At 51.3% G+C, this 20,312-nt stretch overlaps 7 protein-coding genes across 7 annotated transcripts; 1 reads left to right on the top strand and 6 right to left on the bottom strand.

The window, feature by feature from the left end:
* Positions 1–88: 88 nt before the first annotated feature.
* BDW70DRAFT_51030 (polysaccharide lyase family 1 protein) lies at positions 89–1,932 on the bottom strand. Its single transcript, XM_073744166.1, has 5 exons — positions 1,438–1,932; positions 1,101–1,370; positions 933–1,029; positions 624–857; positions 89–569 (listed from the first exon to the last, which is right to left on the bottom strand). The coding sequence occupies exons 1-5, from the start codon at positions 1,638–1,640 to the stop codon at positions 234–236; spliced, it is 1,140 nt and encodes a 379-aa protein (XP_073596155.1). The 5' UTR covers positions 1,641–1,932; the 3' UTR covers positions 89–233.
* Positions 1,933–3,332: 1,400 nt separating this feature from the next.
* On the top strand, positions 3,333–4,869 carry sdh2 (succinate dehydrogenase iron-sulfur protein subunit SDH2). Its single transcript, XM_073736821.1, has 4 exons — positions 3,333–3,783; positions 3,844–4,087; positions 4,146–4,297; positions 4,346–4,869. Exons 1-4 carry the CDS (start codon positions 3,682–3,684, stop codon positions 4,667–4,669), a joined length of 822 nt encoding a protein of 273 aa, XP_073596156.1. The 5' UTR covers positions 3,333–3,681; the 3' UTR covers positions 4,670–4,869.
* Positions 4,870–5,313: 444 nt separating this feature from the next.
* Positions 5,314–6,403, bottom strand: BDW70DRAFT_136200 (ceramidase). The gene is made up of 3 exons (XM_073736822.1): positions 6,343–6,403; positions 6,078–6,295; positions 5,314–5,991 (listed from the first exon to the last, which is right to left on the bottom strand). Exons 1-3 carry the CDS (start codon positions 6,387–6,389, stop codon positions 5,417–5,419), a joined length of 840 nt encoding a protein of 279 aa, XP_073596157.1. The 5' UTR covers positions 6,390–6,403; the 3' UTR covers positions 5,314–5,416.
* Positions 6,404–8,667: 2,264 nt separating this feature from the next.
* Positions 8,668–9,311, bottom strand: BDW70DRAFT_150214 (uncharacterized protein; the record flags this gene model as incomplete). Its single annotated transcript, XM_073739121.1, has 3 exons — positions 8,668–8,834; positions 8,890–8,979; positions 9,050–9,311. 3 exons carry the CDS (start codon positions 9,309–9,311, stop codon positions 8,668–8,670), a joined length of 519 nt encoding a protein of 172 aa, XP_073596158.1.
* A 2,630-nt stretch (positions 9,312–11,941) lies between these two features.
* On the bottom strand, positions 11,942–12,824 carry BDW70DRAFT_168101 (class II fructose-bisphosphate aldolase; the record flags this gene model as incomplete). Its single annotated transcript, XM_073742372.1, has 1 exon — positions 11,942–12,824. The coding sequence occupies one exon, from the start codon at positions 12,822–12,824 to the stop codon at positions 11,964–11,966; it is 861 nt and encodes a 286-aa protein (XP_073596159.1). The 3' UTR covers positions 11,942–11,963.
* Positions 12,825–13,528: 704 nt separating this feature from the next.
* Positions 13,529–14,983, bottom strand: BDW70DRAFT_168103 (NAD binding domain of 6-phosphogluconate dehydrogenase-domain-containing protein; the record flags this gene model as incomplete). The annotated part of the gene is made up of 3 exons (XM_073742373.1): positions 13,529–14,083; positions 14,149–14,642; positions 14,728–14,983. The coding sequence occupies 3 exons, from the start codon at positions 14,981–14,983 to the stop codon at positions 13,529–13,531; spliced, it is 1,305 nt and encodes a 434-aa protein (XP_073596160.1).
* A 1,528-nt stretch (positions 14,984–16,511) lies between these two features.
* Positions 16,512–17,944, bottom strand: BDW70DRAFT_150217 (putative phosphatidylglycerol specific phospholipase C; the record flags this gene model as incomplete). Its single annotated transcript, XM_073739122.1, has 2 exons — positions 16,512–17,315; positions 17,366–17,944. 2 exons carry the CDS (start codon positions 17,942–17,944, stop codon positions 16,512–16,514), a joined length of 1,383 nt encoding a protein of 460 aa, XP_073596161.1.
* Between the last annotated feature and the right edge of the window lie 2,368 nt (positions 17,945–20,312).

The raw sequence follows: 20,312 nt of genomic DNA on the forward strand, positions 1-20,312 counted from the left end.
GTATCCTTAGATGTATTAATATAGGGAAAAAAAAGACGAAAAGGCAAATCGACTAGTGGGGTAGCTTGCTAGCAACCTAATGGCACAATTTTCTTGCCCACTGAGCAGTATAGATTCCGTGCATTGCAGTGTAGATTACAAGGCGAATAAGTTACAAGCTTGATCGAACTCTTCTTCACCATAGCTTATCCCACCAGACTTGACCAGCGCACGGCGCTCGAGCAGCAGATAGTTTAGAGGGTGTTACCGGCAGAAGAGGCGACGCTAGAGGCGACACTGCTGTAGGAATCGGCAGAGGCGATGTTCTTGCCCTCGAACTTGCTGAGGAAATCGGTGTCGGCCTGGTTGAATGTGCCAGAGCTGCCGAACCCGTTGAGCTCGCAGACACGGCCGAGGTAAGTCGAGCAAACCTCGTTGGCAGACTCGGAGGGAGAAGCGAAGAGCTCACCGTCAATGGGGTCCTCGGCGACGGTGGGGATGTTCTGGAAAACGTTTCCTTCAGCGAGCACGTAGGCACCCTCACCGATCTCGAAGGCGTGACCAGAGTTGTCGTGCCAGTAGTTGTTGACCTATTCGCATTAGCTTTGTCAGACTGTCTTCAATTGTTGGCATGAAAGACATACAGCGTGCAGCAGGGTGTTACCCTGGACCTTGGGACTACGACCGCTGGTGTGGTAGATGTAGTTGCCCTTCATGGTGACCATGTCGCTGGAGCCGTCGAGGTAGATACCCCAGTAGTGGTAACCATCGCAAGTGGCCGAGTAGTCAGATTCACCGTTGATGAACGAGTTGGAGATGGTCACGCGGTTGTCGGCTTCGGTACCGAGGACGATGTGCTGACGGCCAATGCGCGCGGTCTTTGCTAACGTTAGCATACACTCTCGGCCGCAGGACCACTGGTAGGGTTAGGGTGTAAGGTGTGCAAGACGTACAGTAACGTGGTCGATCCAGACCATATCCACGTCGTTGAGAGTGATGGCGTCACCTCCCCAGACGTACTTGGGGTTGATATCAGTAATGGCGATGTTTCTGGCAGAAAAATACTGTTATCATGACCGTCTCGAAATGTGGAACTGGTAAACGGCGAGAAAAGTGCATACTGGATGATGACATTGCTGGTTCCGCTAACAAGGCGCAGACCCTTGCCCTTGATCACACCGGCCGAGCCCTCGCCGATAAGCGTTTTGTCCGAGTTAACGGTGATACCGAGGGTTCCGGCATTGTCGTAGGTCACCGAGACGGAAGGAGCGTCAGGCTGGTAGTTTGTGCACCAGTCGTTCTGGTTAATTGCAACCTGGCACGCCGCGTCGGTGCCCCAAGGTGCGCAACCGGTCTCGGTGGTCGTGCCCTCGCTGTCGGTGAAGTCGAAGCTACACGGGAATAATGGAGGTTAGTACTTAGGGTCGGTCGAGCGAGCACGAGGAATGGAGAATGTACGTCTTAGAGAGGACAATGACGCGCGCCTCATCGTCTCCCAAGTACGAGACCAGCTCGTCGATGGTGTCTGGGTAGACGGCTGTGGCGCTACCACCGCCAGTCACACCCTTGGCGAAACCCTCGGCCGAGCCGCTGACGGAGACAGCGGCGGCGGTGCTGCTGAGGGCAGCGGTGGCCAGGGAGAGGAGGGAAGTGGTCTTCATGGTTGGTTTGGTTGGAAATACTTGAAAAAGTATTGTTGGCTGATTGGTGAGAGAACGAAGGAACGAACAGGTTGGACCAGCCAGAGAATAACAAAGGGAAATGCAATGACAAAGAAAGACTGCGGTTGGAGAATGTGGTGAGATGAAGAGCTATCAGAGAACGGGGAGAAGTTGCGTTTTATATCCTGGTCATAGGCGTTTGGAATTCTAAGGCTGATATTAACTTAGTAACGGGGTAGACTAGGCGCAGTGGAATGTTGTAAGTATTAGCTTAGTCGTTTAGAGTCCACTCTATCTTGATTGAAGACCCATACCGGTGGCCACAGATAGATGAGACACGAAAGCGGAATTCCGGCCGAGCCCTATGGCAAGGTAAGCCGTGGGCGGCACAGGCACTGCGTTTGGCTTTCAGCCAGGTGCAGGATTCTTCAAGACGAGGGGCGGATGTGAAATTGGCCGTGTTTCAGCGTGTCCACTAGGAGACCCGGCACTTGATCCTAGTTTCCCAAGTCGCAAACAAGCAATTCCTCCGTCTTGGCGGTGGGTGAGATGTTGCTTGACCTTGACATCTCGACGATCAGTTCATGATACGGGAGCTGATTGCTGGAATCGAGGCACGTTCACTTCTGGGTTTGCAGCACGAGCTGAAACTGCGCGCGGAGCCGGAGCTTGTGGGGTTCGCGAGATTCATAAGACTCGGGAATTATTTTCCATCGCAGATCAGCGCTCGTTTAGCACGATGATCAGTTGAGAATGAGATCGCAGTCCGTAGACTACCCTGATCGTATCACTCGGACAACCACTGTCAAGATGCCTTACTCCTTAGCGGACGATTGACAGATGGGTGTCGTCGTTCTTGCAAGGGGCGCCTATCGGTCCACAGTGGGTAATCATTAACACATTGGTCCACACGCTAGCCTAACCTCGCAATTGCGGAAATCGGAGCAGGAGCTGCGAACATGTTTAAATATGGTCTCAAGCGTGCCTGGCGAAAGGGCGGAGCTCATAGTGAAACTGTAACGACGTAGCTTCCCCAGAGGATGGGCTTTTCCCCATCCACGCAGCGCATCGTGGCAGAAGCCGGGAACAATACCGGTCAGCGCAAAGGCCGCGCAAGCCATATATGCGGTCCCAGCTATACAATATCCCTGCCGGCCCTCTATATGAGCTGGAGATTAATCCCGTGGAACTCTCGACATGAGGGGATGAAGAGTGGTCAAAGGCCGTGGAGGTCATTCCCAGAATGGAGCGTGCGGACCTGGCATCATGTCACTGTGCTGTAGACCTTCCGGAGCTCCAGTGGAGCATGAAGATGAGCAAGGACTCTGGTCGATAGGGCTGCATTTAACCGAGATATTTCCGTCGACAGTGTAGAGGTTCGCTGCGAGACCTTGAAGCCTTGGTGCCTGCGTTGTTGCCTTGACGCCTTGTCAAAATTAATGCCTCAGGCACAAAACTTCTGAAATTGATGCCTGTCGATGCCTGAAGGTTTCCATTGCCTTTTTGAATGCCTCAGGCCGTATCACATGACGTCGGCAAGTGGTGGACGGCAACTCGGAACTCTCCGTTCAGCCTCACCCGGAGCTACGGCTGTGATGAAAGGAGGTTGTCGACGATTGACCATGTTCATACAGCGTAATTCAAATAATCAGCTGCTTGTGGTAGCAAGATAAAAGAGTATCGCTCAAATGGATTTGCCGTGCTCGCAGTAAACATGGATATGTCTTCTTGTCAAGGGTTGCCGTGTCCGCCCGACGCTTGTTATTAGGTTAGCCGTGATTGGTGGCCTGTTGCTGAGTCATCAAAGGGCCGACCGCCAGACCCGAGGTTACCTTTGGTGGCAGAAACGAGACTCTTCGTGACGATTGACGGTCTTGCTCTCTTGATCCTCGCTTCTTTGGCACTGCATTTGCTAATCACTGTGGCGGGCTGCTGTCTCTACGATCCTCTCCTCTCCTTTTTCTTTTGGTCTCTCTTCTGTACTCCGATTTTTCCTCATTGAGCTAATCCCTTGCGAATCGGATTGAAGGAAAAAGTCACGATGGCCTCTTTTCGCACAACTTCGCGCCTTGTCGCCTCCTCAAGGTCGCTTTTCCGTCCCGCGACCTTTGCTCGTTCGTATGCGACGGTCGAATCTGCTCAGGTGAGAAGCAGCCGGTTCATCGGCAATTGGCGTTGTGTCGGCTAATGTCTGGATGTGTAGGAGCCCGCGCCCCAGATGAAGAAGTTCCAGGTCTACCGCTGGAACCCCGATAAGCCCTCCGAGAAGCCCAAGATGCAGACCTACGAATTGGACCTGAAGAAGACCGGCCCTATGGTGCTGGACGCGCTCATCCGCATCAAGAACGAAATCGACCCCACCCTAACCTTCCGACGAAGTTGCCGTGAGGGTATCTGCGGTAGCTGCGCGATGAACATTGACGGAGTCAACACCCTTGCTTGCTTGTGTATGTGGCCGTCAAAACGATAGCAGCCTTGGTTTGGAGCAGGAGTTAACAATGGCAGGCCGTATTCCTACCGATACCACCAAGGAATCCCGCATCTACCCGTTGCCACACACCTACGTTGTCAAGGATCTCGTTCCCGATTTGACCCAGATCTACAAACAGTACAAGTCGATTAAGCCCTACCTGCAGCGTGATACCAAGACCGAAGATGTAAGGACTTTCGATTCGGTTAAGGGTCGAAGTAACTGACCATTCCAGGGCCTTGAAAACCGCCAGAGCCCCGAGGACCGCAAGAAGCTGGACGGCCTGTACGAGTGCATTCTGTGCTTCTGCTGCTCAACCTCCTGCCCGTCGTACTGGTGGAACAGCGAGGAGTACCTCGGCCCTGCTATCCTCCTCCAGTCCTACCGATGGCTGGCCGATTCGCGTGACCAGAAGACCGCCGAGCGCAAGCACGCCATTGACAACAGCATGAGCGTGTACCGTTGCCACACTATCCTTAACTGCACACGGACCTGCCCCAAGGGTCTGAACCCTGCCCGGGCCATTTCCGAGATCAAGAAGATGTTGGCTGCTCACTAGAGGTCGGGACAGCGGGGAATCTAAAATTGTTTCAGTCTCATTCGCTTCTAGCATTTGGTTGTTTTATTTCCTTCTGTCCTATGTACCTTTCTGATCTAGCTTATTCCCTTGTTTGAGGCCATTGACGTCGGATGTTTCTATAGGTGTAAATGTGTGAATATCATATCACGGTTCATATTCACTTCCTGCTGATGCAAGCAGCTGTGTTAAGAGTACTATCTGCAGTATGATATGGAGATAAAAGGCTTACAATTAGAGTATCGCCACCGCCGAGTTTTGGCCGGTCAACCGGTTAACAGCATTCAGCTCGCATACAGAGGCCAGGTCTCTCGAAACAATGCAGCCTTGGGCTAATATACCCGTCGACTGGAGTGCTTTAATGTCGTGGCATCACTGTCGTGACTTGTGAATGCTTATGGACATGGATTTGTTCTGGGACTTGACCCACTTCGGACAACCGGAGTACCATTGACATTGAATCCCACTGAAGTTGGGAATCACACATTAGGAGTCTTGATTAATGCGGCTGCACGCCGGTAGTAAGACACTAGAACTAGTATACACGATAATAAGTCGTCTATATTATGCCCGTGTTTAGACCCTTTTTAAGAATACCTCTAGACATCATTGGACAAATCTATCACCCGTTTCCAGCGCTTATAGGAAAAGCGACGCCCAGTTCCATCCGAGCATTCATCATCTAACAGTTAAAATCTACAGTACATCGTTTCTTAGCTCAAAGCAGACTCACTTTCCTTTCTTCCCATCTCCCTTCCTGTTAATTAGACCCCTGATAGCCCTTGTCGCTAGCGGCACCGGAAACGCCATGTCAGGCGTGGGATCTCTTCCCGCCTCGCCCGCGGTGATCAGATCAACCACGGCGACGGCGATATAACCGCCAATCCCCGTCAAGACGTGCCACCAGCCATGGAACTCGAACAGGAATGCCAGCGGCATCCCGAGCACACCCCGCACGAAAGTCAAGGACGGACATAAGAAGTTGTCGACCAGCCACAGCGCGTAGCCGGAGACGAAGCAAATAAGACCAAACCGCGAGACGATCTTGATGTTGAGTCTGATATCAGAGTCATGGATCTGCTGCGGGATTGTTTTGATTGTTTTGATAGTGATTAGCAGCACTGCAGCACCAAACGAGACGGCGTGCAGCAGGAACTCGTCCATGACCATGTGAATGACCATGACGATCGTGAAGAGAATTGACAGAATGAATCCTACCCCGTGGGTATACGACTCGGTCTTCTGGAAAGTTAGGATACGGTAGAGAAGCGGTGTTGTTAAGAGGTGCATAGAAAGCTCGTCGGCTGTTTTGCCGGTGATCCAAGAAGGCCTGTGTAAGCTAGACGGGTCCATAGTAATAAGAGCGATAGATGGTCGATGGAGGACATACACATCTGCGTATGGTACTTCAAGGTCATATGGTACCCGGCAGAGCAGACTCCCACGCCAATGAGTCCATAGTACGGGATGCAGCGGGAGAAAGATGCCTGCTTGCGCTGGGAGAGCTGATAGAGCCCGAACAGGCCAAATGAGCAGTAGATCAGGCTGCTGAGGGTGTTGATGAACTCGGCCACGTAGCGGGTGATTACGTAGTCTTCTTCGCAGAAACTGAGCGCAGTTAGTATAGCGACGGGATTGGCTAGAGGGGGAGGTACTTGAGGTAGGAGGTCTGGGGCCCCCAAAAGGGCTCGATCGCGTGCATTGTGCGACTGGCACTGGAATGGCTGGGGGTGAGAGGAGGGAAGGAGAGGACTGAAGGATTGACTGGCCTTGACTTGGCTGCGGAGACGCGCGGATGTCGAGCCCGCCCCACTCGAGAATGCTTCTATTCAGGCGGCATGAAAACAAACGGTTGAACAATGTATTGTAAAATGCATAAGAAATTATTATACACAATACATTGACATTCATTGGTTAGTGATTGGTCAGTTGTGCTTGGAACGCCTAAATGTGTCATTGATTTTATTGGTGAAAAGACAACTATACGAAACGCCCGTCCCGCTATAAGATTTATATATTGAAGACTTATAGTAGATCTTCTCGCAAATGTCTTCGAAACCCCAGAAACGATATCGAGGAGGCATCAGTATCCTTTTTAGAGTCCAAAATCAGAGCCTCTAGATATAGAACGGTCCTCGGGTGGAATTTGCCTGGAAACAGCCTAGAAACAGCCTGGAATCAAGCCAAGGTACAGTGGTTGAATAAATTATGCCAAAACGAGCGCTGTAACTAGCGAGCCGCTATAACTAGTAAAGGAAATGTCAGTTACTGCTCTTCAAGAAGATAAACTAGGGTGAAGAAGCCTACGTCCTTCAATACCCACCACGAAGAATCTGAACTATATGACCGCCATTTTAGACTGTAAAGCGAGACTGTGAATTCCCTCCAGCTGGTTTTGCGCTTTCATCACTGCCCGCTGGCTTCTCCAAGTATATAAGAACTGTCCTTGTGTTATGGCTCACTTTCTCCTTTCCACTTATTCTCCCTCCCATATCTGCGCCGACCAGTCACTATCTATCTTTAAGGACACCTACCTGCTTTACCCCCTTTTCCCCCGTCAGAAATAGCAGCTGCACCCTGTTTCTTAGTATCTCTAGTCCCAGATTCTGCCCATTTTGCTTATTCTGCCCTGTTAGCTTAGACTAGCTTGTTAGCTAAACTCTTTTTATCTATATTATCCAGCGCAATAATTTATATCATTTATTATTTGGCTGCTGTTATGGGTTAACCACAGGATAAGGGCTCAGGCAGGGCCTTCGCTGCTATATAGGCGCTAGATGCAACTGATCATTCTGATCAGTTGTCTTGTGCCTTTCTAGTCAAGCGGTCTGGCCTATACTAGCGCATAGGTATCCAGCCCGTTACATTAGCCTAGGTCTAGGCCTTGAGCAGATTAGTTCTGTATATTGAACAAAGGCCTGGAAGGGAAGGTCTTGCCATTTATTATTAAAGTATAAGGCATCCATAAAGTCTCCCTTTCCTATATCAGGCTGGGCTTCAAGACATGGACCTTGACAAGGTAGTTTGCTTGCAGAAAGTTGAACTGCCAGATATTATTTATTAATATATTATAGTAGCAGTAATACCTAAATATTTTCATATATAATTCATGCATGCGAGTTCTTTTGGGTTTGCATTGGAGTGTGCTGTCTTTTGCTGTACGTGCATAGGCAGAGATCTTTTACCATACTAGTCAGTATTTCAATACTCCACGCAAAGCGCTGGAATAACCTGATATTAAGGAGGTAAGCAATTGTCAAGTAACGAGAAAAGCAAGGCGTGGTGGATGTCCATGAGGAACTTGTAGTTACCATACCTCCATTGCTAGCTGTTACATAAGTACAGATGAATGTAATCCACTGTAAGCGGTATATAGGCCTCAGTTTATTTCTGAAGCCCTAATCGACCACCTGGGCATACTCCAAGCACCATTAAAATGGAACTACGTGATGCATCTCAGTGGTTAGTACCCCATCAACTATACACACCCACCAGTACAAGACCTTAAAGTATCATCCGGCAGGTATGCTACCAGTCCAACCACCTTTGTTGACCCCAACTTCTTAGCGGGATACAGCCCTTCAACGCCTGTTTTTGCGGACCAGGGCTTGTCTCGTCAATCCTGGGCCACCGTATTTTCAAGTCTCTCCCGCAATGATAGTGTATTTGCTGCCGGTGCGGAATAGAAGCATGCCCTGCCTGAACCCTCCCTCTATGTCCCGTTGCTTTACTTGACCCGTAGGAAAGGCTAACTCGCGCGTTCTCAAAGAGAACTTGGCACTTATGTCATGCTGCATGTGTAAGTTACTACCTATCCTTATAGATATCTATACACTTTACTTTCCTTGACCATTTTGCTTTACGTTGTAAAGAATAGTAGCTTCTATTACGCCTGCTCCTGCAGCGGGCATATATATAGTACTAATTCTGAACCTATGCGTTGGATGGTAGAAACAGAATAAAATCAAGAGAAAACACAGCTACTCAATCGCCAGAATAGCCGGTGGGCGCTCGTAATAGCCCTCCCAGTCCCAGTCACGCTGGATGTTCAGATACGCTATGAGCTGTGCATCATTGTACAGCACGTTCATCCAACCTACATCCTTGGTTGTAGAACCCTCGAGGGGCACGAGTTTATCTTCTTCGTCTGCATCTCTGTTACTGTCGCTGTTTTGCGATACGCTATTCCCCTCCGACTTCACCCTGCGGTTCCCACTCCGCATATACAAGGCGCACATATCCGGTGAGATTCATGCCGTCTCCCGGCGCCTGGAGCACAGACTCCAGAACCTCTTTATCCACCATAATGAAGAGCCGATAAACGCCCTGCTTCCGCCGCGGGCAGAATATCTGTTGAGAGACCTGGATTCTCGTCTATAAAGGCGGCGGGCGTCCAGGTCTTCCGAAAGTGCGCACGGAGCGTCGCGGTTGTCGCTCCAGCAAAGGAGGGGTCCTGGAGCACCGTGGGTGCATAGGAGTCGAGGATGTCAAGCCCGTTGTCTAGGTCCAGAAGCTCGGTGACGGAGTTGTAGAGGCGCGCCATGAAGGCATTCGATTCGGCGCCGCTTTCGTAGGTGCAGCGGTAGATGGCGAAGCCCCATCTGCTGAACCCGTCGGCTTCCATTAGCCGCTCTAGGTATCTGCGGAGTTATCCGCTGTACACATGCCCGGGGTTCTTTGGGACATTTGGAGTTCGCCGTTGACGAATATGGGGAGTGCTCGGCCCATTTTGGTTGTGGTTGTGGTTGTGGTTGAGACTAGAGCTGGGTGCTTGCAGGTTTGAAGAAGACGCGGTGTGTAGATCGAGGGTATAGGGTGGCGGCAGATAGGAGTTGTTAGGCGAGCGATGCCAGATAATGGCATTAGTAATTTGTGTTGAAAAGAGAGTCTCACGTTCATGTCGGGCTGGAAGGTGGTTCATGCTTGGGCTGTTAGGGGGAGATACGTGGAGAGGAAGCTTTAACCTACTTACAGGTATGGATGCGAAACCCTAACCCAGTCATGGGAATGGCAAAGCCCTAATTATCAATGTTCAGGATATCTAGGTAGGTACCTTGTCAAGAATGCAAGAACGGGAGCACCAAGACAAGAGAAGACGGCACGGATAGGAGCAACCGAAGAGACCATCCATGCCTTTGCCTTTGGTGATGCAATATGCACATGGGCGCGAAATGAGGTCTCTGCCGGGCTTGAAGGCCCCACTGAATGGTTCGTTTCAGCTTTCATGCGAGTTGACTCATGGAAATGTTGCCTTAATAACTGGCCGTAAATTTCCCAAGACCGCCGGTGGCAATATATAGACTGGCCTGAGCCAGGCACAGTCGCCTGATTTGGAAACCCGCTAGTCGTTCAATTTGAAGGTGGATCAGCTTGGGGATGAGGCAGGGATTTCGCTGTAGCTATCAAGGTAGCATGATCCACCTTCAAAGGTTAGCGAGTGAGGCAGCCCATAGCTCATCCAGGTTGCCATTTTTACATGCACATGTGCGATTACCAGCCAAAAGTTGACTCTGACCAGTGTGCTGATCTGGTCATATGGATCCGGGCTATATACGTCCCTAAGATTACACAAGGTAGGAGTTGCAGCGGTATAGCGCCACCAAGAGTCGACGAAATGTACCCAGGTGGGTTCTTTCTCGGCCAGGCACTGCAATTGCCCAGTGAAAGCAGCGGCCCGAGCCGATTCGGTTTATCCAACCAGGCAGAGATTGCTACGGTAGGGTCTGGTCTCGCCCCTGGACCTAAGCCTAAGCAACGCTAAACCGCTAAGCAACGCTAAGCACAAAGACCGAAATCGAGTACTAATCCCGGCACCAGCCTCACCATGATTCGCTGACCTTGGCACATTTCAATCTCGCAAGATCCAGCCTCGAGCGGTTTCATATCCTAGGTAGATAAGTCACTAAGTGGAGCGTCCGTGTGGGATAGGGTATGAAGCACTATAATTAAAGAAGTTTCTTCCATGATATCTTGTACATCTACTTAAAGAAGTTCATGTAGATGGCTTGATCCTCCAAGAGCAGGTACTTGACATAAGTCCTTGTTTGACTGGACGTAACACCTATTGTACATCATTTCTAAGCTATTATATAGATATTGACGGTTGATAGTATACTTATTTTCACCAATATTATTTAATAACAGCAAGACCCTCCAGGGTCATGGGCCTGAAGTTCAGGGCGAGCCATCTAAGGCTGCAAAAATATGCCAGTCTAGCTTGAGTCTCCTTGCAGAGAATGGGATCAGTCCAAAATTAGTATTCACCAGATTAACCAGGAAGAACCAGAGGAGGTGTTATTAGACCAGTCAGAAATAGTGTAGAGAAGTAGGCTGGAGTCTAGAAATAACTGGCTTCAGAATTGAACCAAGATCATTTAGGCAGGTGAGGGGGAGGGCGGACAGAGGAACAAAGAAGAGGCAGGGAAAAGGTAGCATTTTATAGAGTACTTGGCCAGGCGGCCGAACACTGGAACCACCTTTAACCATTACTGATAAGTATTAACAAGTACTGTTCCTGTACTTGACCAGGCTGGTCAGATCTAGAGCAGCTAGATTTGGTTGCAAAGGAGGCCTTTTTGGTGTCAATTTAGTCATGAGTTAAGATGGACTGAAGCATGCTGTGGTCAAGTACTTATTCAAGATCAGCCACAGGTGGGGACTTGAATACCTGGCAGGTGCATGGTAGTGCCAGTGCATGTAACAATGTTAAAATGGTTGCTTGCTGTTGAGAGTTATGGGTGGAAATGTGGCTGTGTATGGCTTCAGCAGCGGTCATTTTCAGCATCGATTTTACAGGTCCCTCACATTCTATCTGTAGAACCGACTTCCTTAGGTATCCGCCCAGAGGGAAGAACCTGAATACTGGCAGGTGTAGCTCTACCGAGAAGACCTGCCGTATGTCAAATCCCCTTATTGGGATTGCTGACGGAGTCGGGCTGTCAGGGGGTCGCTGGCGCAAACCCTAAGACACGATCCAACACGAGGCAGAGCACTGGTGCAGTGTATTGAAGATTGAACGCTAAGGGAACGAAGAAGGGTCAAGTTTTGGGCTGAACAGAGTCAAGACTTGAGGAAACTATGCAAGATCTGTGCAGCTTCAACTAGATGATCGTTATCTCGCAGCTGGACTCGACCCATGGGGATGACGATTTGCGCTTCTGGAAACGTGTGGCTGATCGGCTAGATTTATACTCACGGCTAGGGTACACTACATTAGATGCAAGGAAGATAAAACAAAAACAAGACCGGTCCAGACCACCCTAGAAACTCGTTCAGACTAGTACCTCCCCGAGCTCCCCAGCATATCCATACACCTCTCCACGGCCTTTTGCATCTCGTCCGTTGCCTCCTCCAGCAGCTGCGTAAGCGGCACCCTCCCGGCCTTCTCTCTTTGTACCCTCACATACTCATTGTTCAAGACCTTGTTGATGTTGACCTTGGATACGCCGCACTCGATACATTTCCGAAAGATCTCCTCGGTAAACGGATCCGCCCCGTGCAGCACAAGCCTAACGCGGTCGCCCACTTTCTCATTGATGCTCTTCAGCCGCTCATACTCCAGCTGGATGCCTCGCGGGCCGTACTCGCCATGGACATTGCCAAACGCGGGCGCGAGCCAGTCAATCCCCGTATCGACGAACTCCTCGCTCTCCTCGGGCGTCGTCAGCAGCCCCTCGAGCTCAGCCGTATCAGCGACTCCATCCTCGCCGCCTTCGATCCGGCCAGGTTCGGCCTCGGTTGCGATCCCGCGCTCGTGGCAGTACGTGACCAATTCGCGCGTTAGCCGCAGGTTCTCTTCCTTCTCGTAGTGGCTCATGTCGACCATGATACTGTCGAAACCGCCGATATCTGCGGCGCGCCGGATAATCTCTGGTGTCTGCGCATGGTCCATCGACACGGTGACAGGGACCTCAGAGCTCTTCGCGGCCTCGGCGGCGGCATGCACGAGGAGGCCGTCGGCGTAGTGCAGGGCCCACGGGAAGAGCTGGATCATGGCGGGCGAGCGCTTCTTGTTGGCTGCGCGGACCGTCGCAAGGATGCCTTCAACGTTGTAGACGCACATTGCAGGGACGGCATAGTTGTTTTTTGAAGCGTGGTCGAGAATCGACAGTGCGGGGTTGGGTTTGTTGAGGGGCATTTTGGCGCTTCTTTTCTTTTTTTTTTTTTATCTCCCTTAATTTGTGATAGATGGCCAGTGATGGACGAGATAAACGAGTGGACGAATGGAGGAGGAAGGAGGGAGGAGAAGATAATAATGCTGTTAATGTAGAGGCGACAAGGGTGTTTTATAACACCCCGCGCTGTGCAGGCAAGTATACCCACCTGGGCAGGCCCTCGCACGGAGTTGGTCCGACCAACGACAGACGATCGCGGGGAACTCAATGGACTTGCCGTGGTGGATGCCGATTGCGACATGGCTTTTCAAGTGGATCCCCACTTGACCTCGCTGTTTGTGCGATACTACGTTGTTTTTCTGAATCAAGAAAGGTGAGATGTTGCGGGTGATACGTGGCCTACTGAGTTCTGAGTATACTATAGGGTATCGCATAAAGTATCGAAGAAAGCATCGCAGAGAGTATCGTATAGAGTATCCTACTGAGTAAATTATAGAGTACCGCAAGTATCGCATAAAGTACCGCATAAATTATCGGATGAAATATCACATAGAATATCCATAGAGTATCGCATACAGTGACGCATACGGTGTCCATAGAGTTTCCATAGAGTTTCCCGTGTGAAGCTCCAGTTATCATTCTCATTATACTCTCATTATACTATGCGTACTCTCTTCAGCGAAGAAAAGCGAAGAATGTGAATAGAAAGAATTACATTGTACATCGACTACTGGCCATAGACCCGAATTACACTCGTACTGCTCTGGTCGCCCCATCCATGCCGCTGCGCCATGAACAGCAGGTTCAACGCCTCGTTCCCCAGATGCAGCGGACAGTGCAGATCTCGCGCCTTCTGTACAGCGGCCTCCAGCTTCGTCGCGACCTGGTCGACCGTCGGCGACCCCGCGGGAGCCTTGTCGCCAATGCGCCCTTCGATCATCTCCAGCCCCTGCTCGATGAAGATCTTGCTGGCTCCGGCAGCTTGACTGACAAGGACATGAAACATCGAGAGGTCGACGTTGAGGTACCGTGCGAATGCGACGGCCTCTGCAGCAGCAACGAGGTTGACACCCCGCATGTAATCCAAGACCAGCTCGGTGGCCGCTTCGGCGTCGGTGCAGGGGGTTACGTCTGAGAGCGGCTTGGCATAGTACTGTCGGACCATAGCCGAGTCGTCTTTAGGGCCCCAGCCATGGAGCAGAGCGGATATGTAGGTCTGCTCTGCAGTGGAGCAGAGAGGGCTGGGGAAGCGCTGCTGGCGGGCTGTTGTGGTGATGATTCCCTGTAGGCTGATTAGCGACTTTCGACCACGAGAGGGGAAATACAAGTGCCGGTAGGGGAATGTACAGCATCTTTCAGGATAATGGTCAAGGCACTGACGCCAGGATTCCAGTCCTCTCCCACCATTCGGGGGAAGCGGTTCTCGTGCATCCATGTCCACGCGTCCGAGGACTGGATCTTCTCTGCCATGGCGCGGGCGTCGAGGCCGAGCTGCGCTGCGAAGCCCTGGGCCTCGCTGGCCCCGAGGATGTGGATCGCGGCCAGGACCTGGTGCACCATCTTCATATTGCTCCCTGCCCCGACGCCGCCGGGGACCAGGTATAGCTTGTTCTCGTCAGACATTTCCTGCAGGATATCGCGCGCCGCCGCAAGGGCTTCGTCTGGCGCGCCGGCCATGATGGAGAGCGTCCCGTTGGCCGCGCGCAGCGCGCCTCCAGAGACGGGGCAGTCGACGAAACGGATGTCGCCGCGGCCGCGGTTCTGGAGCTCGGTGACGACGGACTGGGCGTACATGGAGGACACGGTGGAGCAGAGCATGAGGACAGCGTTTGGTGGGAGATCTGCATGGAGTCAGCTTTACTTCTTGTCTTCTTTTCTTTTCTTTCTTTCTTTCTCTTTTCCCCCCCGGGGTCGGGTTACACATACGCTGCACTATGCCGTCCTCAGCGAAGAGCACAGACTGCGCTTGCGGCGATGAGGCGACCATCACGACGTAGTAGCTTTTGCCCTCGGCTGATTCACGCAGCGACGAAGCAGGGATGCCGCCAGCGGCATTGAAGCGCTCCACGGAAGCTGGAAAGACATCGAAGCCATGGACTGGGTAGCCCTGCTTGACAAGGTGGGTGGCCATGCCGAAGCCCATGGCTCCCAGGCCGACGAAACCAATTGCTGGCTTGGACATTATGGATGGTGAGGTCTGTATGAGGAGGTAACTAATTGCGCAAGGTTACAGAATGCTGAAATCCACTCCTTTAAAGACAGGGAGCTGTAATATGGACGCGGGGGCGGGGCACATTTGACGACTGGAGAAGGCCCTTGGGCGCGGAGTTGGTCCGATCGCGCTGGGCTCGGGGCTGCCACCGATCCTCGGATAGTTACTTGTCCAACCAGGTGGAAGCTGATCGAAGAACTAACACCGGTCGGCCGGCAGAGGGTTACATGTGTCCATGCGCAGGACTGGGCATCAGTGGAAACGGTTGTGGTCTTACTGTTTAGCGTGCGCAGCAAGCTCTCGATATCGCAACGACGCACACCACCAACCCACGCTGTCAAGTAGCTGTCAAGTTAAGACCTCACTCCCGAAGGAATTATTTATTATTCGAATGCAACAGGTTCGTATCAATGAGGAAGAGCGAGTCACTCCCCACGGAGAACAAATCCCCTGTGTGATAGCTCTCATCGCGTGCCAAATCACTCACATCGATGCAAAATTACCCTCTTTAGTACCATCACAAACTCATGCAGAGCAGCGCGCGCGCAAAGAGCGGCAGAACAATCCAGTGATGGCCGATTATCGGATCTGGAAAAGAAGCAAAGACAGGGTGCCGTGCTGTCGGGTATCTGGAGGAGGGATTATAGCGGACAACTGCTCTCGCCCTGTCGATTTCGCCTATCCCGACGAGAAAACTCAAATATCGGGTACTGAAATTGTGCCCTTTGCAGTTGAGAGGGGAAACCGGTGGTATTCCTTGGATCCGGAAGAGATAGAGCGACAGAACATGACTGAATAACCAGATATCTAGAGGGTACTACTACGGATATCTACCTCTCATGCCTGTCGTTGTCCTCATAGGAAGACCTCGACACCATACCATCGAGTTTGTCCAGCTGTTGGTTCGAGTAAAGGGTCGCTGAGATACTGTACCGCGGTGAGCTGTTATCCATGAGCTCTCAGCATCCCCGGCGCTCACTTATCGTCGGGGGCTCGCCGGTTGACTTGTACGGGGCCGTCGATGGAACCACTTTCAAGCTAGAGCAGAGAGACGAGTGTACCCTCGTACCGTAAGCCTAGGTAATGAAGACCGGATCAAGAAATGGCATGACGAGGTACCTTTGGCCGCAGAGACAGAGGAGGCGGCTAATAATGAGAGTAATTAGCTTGACGGGCCACGATTTGCCTGATAGGGTCCTTTAAGCAGATTTAGATTTTATGATCTCTTTCTCGTATTGGGCGGAAATATGTATTCAGATGTAACCCATTTTAGTGCTTAAAAAGAAATAAAGGAGTATAATTACATAGACTGGGCTGATAATCATATACTTCATAAGTTGCCATCTCATAAGCTGCCATCAATCGTAAGGCAATTCTGGCGTAGATGTGAGCACATACAAGCGGTCTCTATCTATACAAGGCCAAACAGCACGAGAGAAACAGAGTACGCGAATGATACCCGAGACAAGGCATGCTAACTGAGTCGCCAACGCAGATCCTAAACGGCGTCGGGAAAGGTATGCGGGTTCGCCAGCGTCTCAGGACTGCTCCTCAACGTGGGACCAATCAAGTGGTCGAAAGCGGGCGAGTGCTCGACACGCGGCGTAAAGTCTTCGAGATCCCACAGGTACCCCAGCGTCTTGAGCACAGAGGTTGCGCTGTACGAGGCTTTCTGACCAGTCACGGGGTCGACGCCGTAGTCTTCAATGTGACCCTTGGGCGTGTACGGCGAGATAAGCCACGTAGGCATGCGGCCGCCCAGACGGTCAAAGGTGAAGGTGTAGTCGGTACCATCGGCAGCGGTCTCAACGTAGGTCTTGTCATCCGGGCTGACGGCAAGAGGGGGCTCGACGTGGTCGTAGAAGCCGCCTGTTTCGTCAAAGGTGAGGAGGAGAAGGGTCTTGTTCCATTGCGGGCCTGTCCGGACCGCGTCGTAGATCTGCTTGACCAGGACCTGGCCGAAGGAGACATTGCCGGATGGGTGCATGGAGTTTGTGTCGAGGTCGCAGCAGGAGGGGTTGATGTAGGAGAGTTGCGGGAGGAGGCCCAGGTAGGCGTCCTGGTAGAAGTTCTCAAGGGGGACGACGCTACTCTGTGCGTTCTCAGCGGTCCAATTGAAGAAGAGGGCGTCTGGGAGGAAGTCGCCGTTGGTGCCGTCATAGTTCTTCCAGGAGATGCCGTTCTCGCTGGCTACTTGGAAGATGCTAGAAATCCCAATGCCAGAGACGTCGAAGCTGTTGTCGTTTTCGCCGTGGCCGTCTGATGTGCCGGATAAGGCGCAGAGGCGGTTAGGGTTCGTGGGCTGACGGACGCTTAGTGAGCTGTACAACAAATGTGAGGTCGAGAGCTTACCCCAGGAATACACGAATGCCAGTAATTGAAGGTGGTAAAGTCATCAACCAGATTGACAAGAGTCGGGATCTCGTCCTCAGAGTAGTAGCCCATGACTTCCTCGGTGGCTACCTTGGGGTCCATGCCCTCGTGGTGCACCAGCTGCTGCTGAACAAACCCGTTCATGCTCGGCTTGAGGGTCCCGTTACGGATGGCCGCATTGCTGGGATGGTAGGTGCCGTAGAGTTCCATGTTATAGCCCGTGATCGAGTGGTCAGGATCGTGCTTCACCGAATCAAAGTCCTTGTATACACTGCATCGCTGTGTGCTGCTCGGCTCGCTCACGTTCTGGGGGTAGCAGAAGGGACCGTTGTTGACGACGTTGTCGAGTCCCTTGCGCTTGACACCACCCAGGATGTTGTCGAAACTGCGGTTCTCCAGCAGAATCCAGACTACATTCTCGATCTTGTCCTTGAGATTGGCGATGGACTTCTTGGAGCCAGAAGCATATCCAAAGGGAGTTTTGCTGCTGGAAGGCACGGCCGCAGCGGCCGTAGCGCTGGCGAGACTGAGAATCGGCACTAGAGTGTGGACCTTCATGATGGTAGATGGGAAGAGGCTGGGTATGCTTGTCTACATTGTCTTGGTCGTCTATGTATGCTTTTTATAGTTCGCCCTGGGAATGCTATGGCTCAAGTCGCATAACTGCCCCCAAATTCCTGCGGGCAAATGGAAGGCCATGATTTCGCGCACATGCACCGACAGGACAACCTCACAGGCGCTCTGGATTCCGCGATAACTGCCAGACCCATGCCTGTGGAGATCCCTGCCCACGTGTACAGCTGCTTATCAAGTCATCATGCCTATCCAAGGTTCAAGCTTCTGCCGCACGGAACAAGCAACGCAAAGCATGGAAGTGGAGCCTCAAGCTTTGCCCAAGCTTTCGTACCAACCGGTATCACCAATCAGAGCATTGATTTTTAGTCACATTGTACAGCGGCCAAATTTGATTGGATCATAAATTCAGACTTCAAGGTACCTCGCCAATCATATTGCGCGCAGCAAGCATGCTCAGACCATACAATTATTGGGAATGCATGAATTTAGACCGAGGTCCATAGTATGGAACTCTCGTACGTCTGCGGGCTGTCAATTCCACTCAGGGCCCAGAATAGATAATTAATCGTCCAGTCTGGAAGTATTGATACTTAAAGGACATGTCATACTTTACTGCTATTCGTATCCCTAGCATCACGGTATCCCCCCATCACGAGTCATGGGTGATTCGGGAAACTGCTACGTAGTAGATCGCAGAGCTCTATCACTATAAGTGTGATTGCATATGGACCTAACCTTCCAAAAGTACCGCAGACGTCGATACTAGGGTACCTGACAGCTCATGAAAGTAGTCTTTGTCCTGCAAGAAAGCCTTTTGTGGCCTCACCCAGGGGCTTTGAGCCCAGTCATCCATTCTTATCGAGATTATAAAGAGTGGACAGATCATAATTGTCTTTCTTCGAATTAGGCCATAATTCGCGGGTATTAACAGGTAAGAGGGTGAGTGACCCCAGTGCTGCGCACTTTATTTGCCTGGATCGAAGGGAGGTTGAGGCCCGATTCTCGACACTGCTCAGCATCTCTATCGCTCTAGTGACAATGTTCAGGCTCTGTGACGGCAGCAGTTGCTATGAGCAGGCAATGGCCTCGTAGGGCGCGGGAGGTTCTTAAGCCCAAGATCGGCCTGCGGTGGATTCTGTCACTGATAGGTACGTCCCGAGCATGATCCAAATGGCGCACTTAATGGTGTCTACATTGAAAGACGCGATTCGCTTGTCTGCTAGCAAACGCGTTTGAGACCCTCGGTGACCGCCTCGGCCATAGCAGATGCAAATGATATGACAGGACGCAAACCCAGACGGAGAGGTAAGATGGTGGAGAGTGGCGTACGACGGTGGAGTATAGCGAAGTATTAGACTTGGATTTGGCTATACGCTGTAACATTGATATTTGCCGATATCGGCGTCTCGCTTGTATTGGCACAAAAAACAACATCACCTCTCATTGGCGCACAGAGCAAGAGATTCACTGGCGCTCCTTAGTGTGACGGTTACAAGTAGATATATCTTACCAAGCTGATTGATATTTCCATACACTAATTTTGAATTGCCTTGGCGGCGAAGTCGGTATCACGAATGCTTTGTCCTCTGCCCAAGAAAAGAAGGTTATCAAGACGGGTCTTTTCCATACTTCTTGAGCTTCTAACCAAGGATATACCAGGGCTTAACCGTGATCCCGGCGTCCAGGTGAGAAACAGGTTTCCGCGCCCAACATATCAATTGTGAATGAAGAGATAAAAGATGCGAGGAGCTCCCAGCTAAGGCGCTGGCGGCCACGGATACTAATGCCTGTCCGGAAAGCTCAATTTCTGCTGGAAGATAGCGTCGTGTAGTTGTTAGCTACTTGCTGTTCGGCCATCTGGATCTAAACCTGCAAAACCATGCACTGCGTCAGCGCTAAATAGTTAAACGGTCCTTCGTGGTAGAGATGGCCTTGCACAGAGGCCTGGACGCACTGGTCTCTGAAAAGACTCCAATAACAGTAGATCCACACCTGAATCAGCCAACGCCAGTACTTCCATGAGCTCCTTTAGCTCTTACTTGCTCTGCAGTTCTTTCTCTATGTTGCCGACGAAGACCAGCTACTGAGGGGTTTAGAAAGAAGAATTCCGTATTATATAAGACAATGGATAGCAGCTGGGGGTGGGAGGGTACTCTCCATGCTAGACTAAGCTTCTGGATCCACAAGAAGCTATAGTTAGCCCAGTAGGTCGCCGCGCCACCACTTGCAATAAAAGTGCCATCAATCACCACCGTCTGACATGTTTTAAACTGAAAAGCTGGAATGCAGAGCACGGGCGCTCTCGATTAGTGTCAGGATGAAGCTGATAAATATTGCTTTCTGCTGCCCA

This window comes from Aspergillus foveolatus (assembly GCF_047715535.1).
Source record: "Aspergillus foveolatus strain CBS 279.81 unplaced genomic scaffold BDW70scaffold_23, whole genome shotgun sequence".
Lineage (NCBI taxonomy): Eukaryota > Fungi > Ascomycota > Eurotiomycetes > Eurotiales > Aspergillaceae > Aspergillus > Aspergillus foveolatus.

Coding starts and splice junctions, on each gene's coding strand:
- sdh2 (XM_073736821.1), top strand. CDS start 3,682: ATGGCCTCTTTTCGCACAACTTCGCGCCTTGTCGCCTCCTCAAGGTCG. Junction 3,784..3,843: donor CGACGGTCGAATCTGCTCAG/GTGAGAAGCAGC, acceptor CTGGATGTGTAG/GAGCCCGCGCCCCAGATGAA. Junction 4,088..4,145: donor CAACACCCTTGCTTGCTTGT/GTATGTGGCCGT, acceptor TAACAATGGCAG/GCCGTATTCCTACCGATACC.
- BDW70DRAFT_136200 (XM_073736822.1), bottom strand. CDS start 6,389: ATGCACGCGATCGAGCCCTTTTGGGGGCCCCAGACCTCCTACCTCAA. Junction 6,296..6,342: donor CCCCAGACCTCCTACCTCAA/GTACCTCCCCCT, acceptor AACTGCGCTCAG/TTTCTGCGAAGAAGACTACG. Junction 5,992..6,077: donor GAAGTACCATACGCAGATGT/GTATGTCCTCCA, acceptor CCGGCAAAACAG/CCGACGAGCTTTCTATGCAC.
- BDW70DRAFT_51030 (XM_073744166.1), bottom strand. CDS start 1,640: ATGAAGACCACTTCCCTCCTCTCCCTGGCCACCGCTGCCCTCAGCAGC. Junction 858..932: donor TCTGGATCGACCACGTTACT/GTACGTCTTGCA, acceptor ACGTTAGCAAAG/ACCGCGCGCATTGGCCGTCA. Junction 570..623: donor GTAACACCCTGCTGCACGCT/GTATGTCTTTCA, acceptor TAATGCGAATAG/GTCAACAACTACTGGCACGA.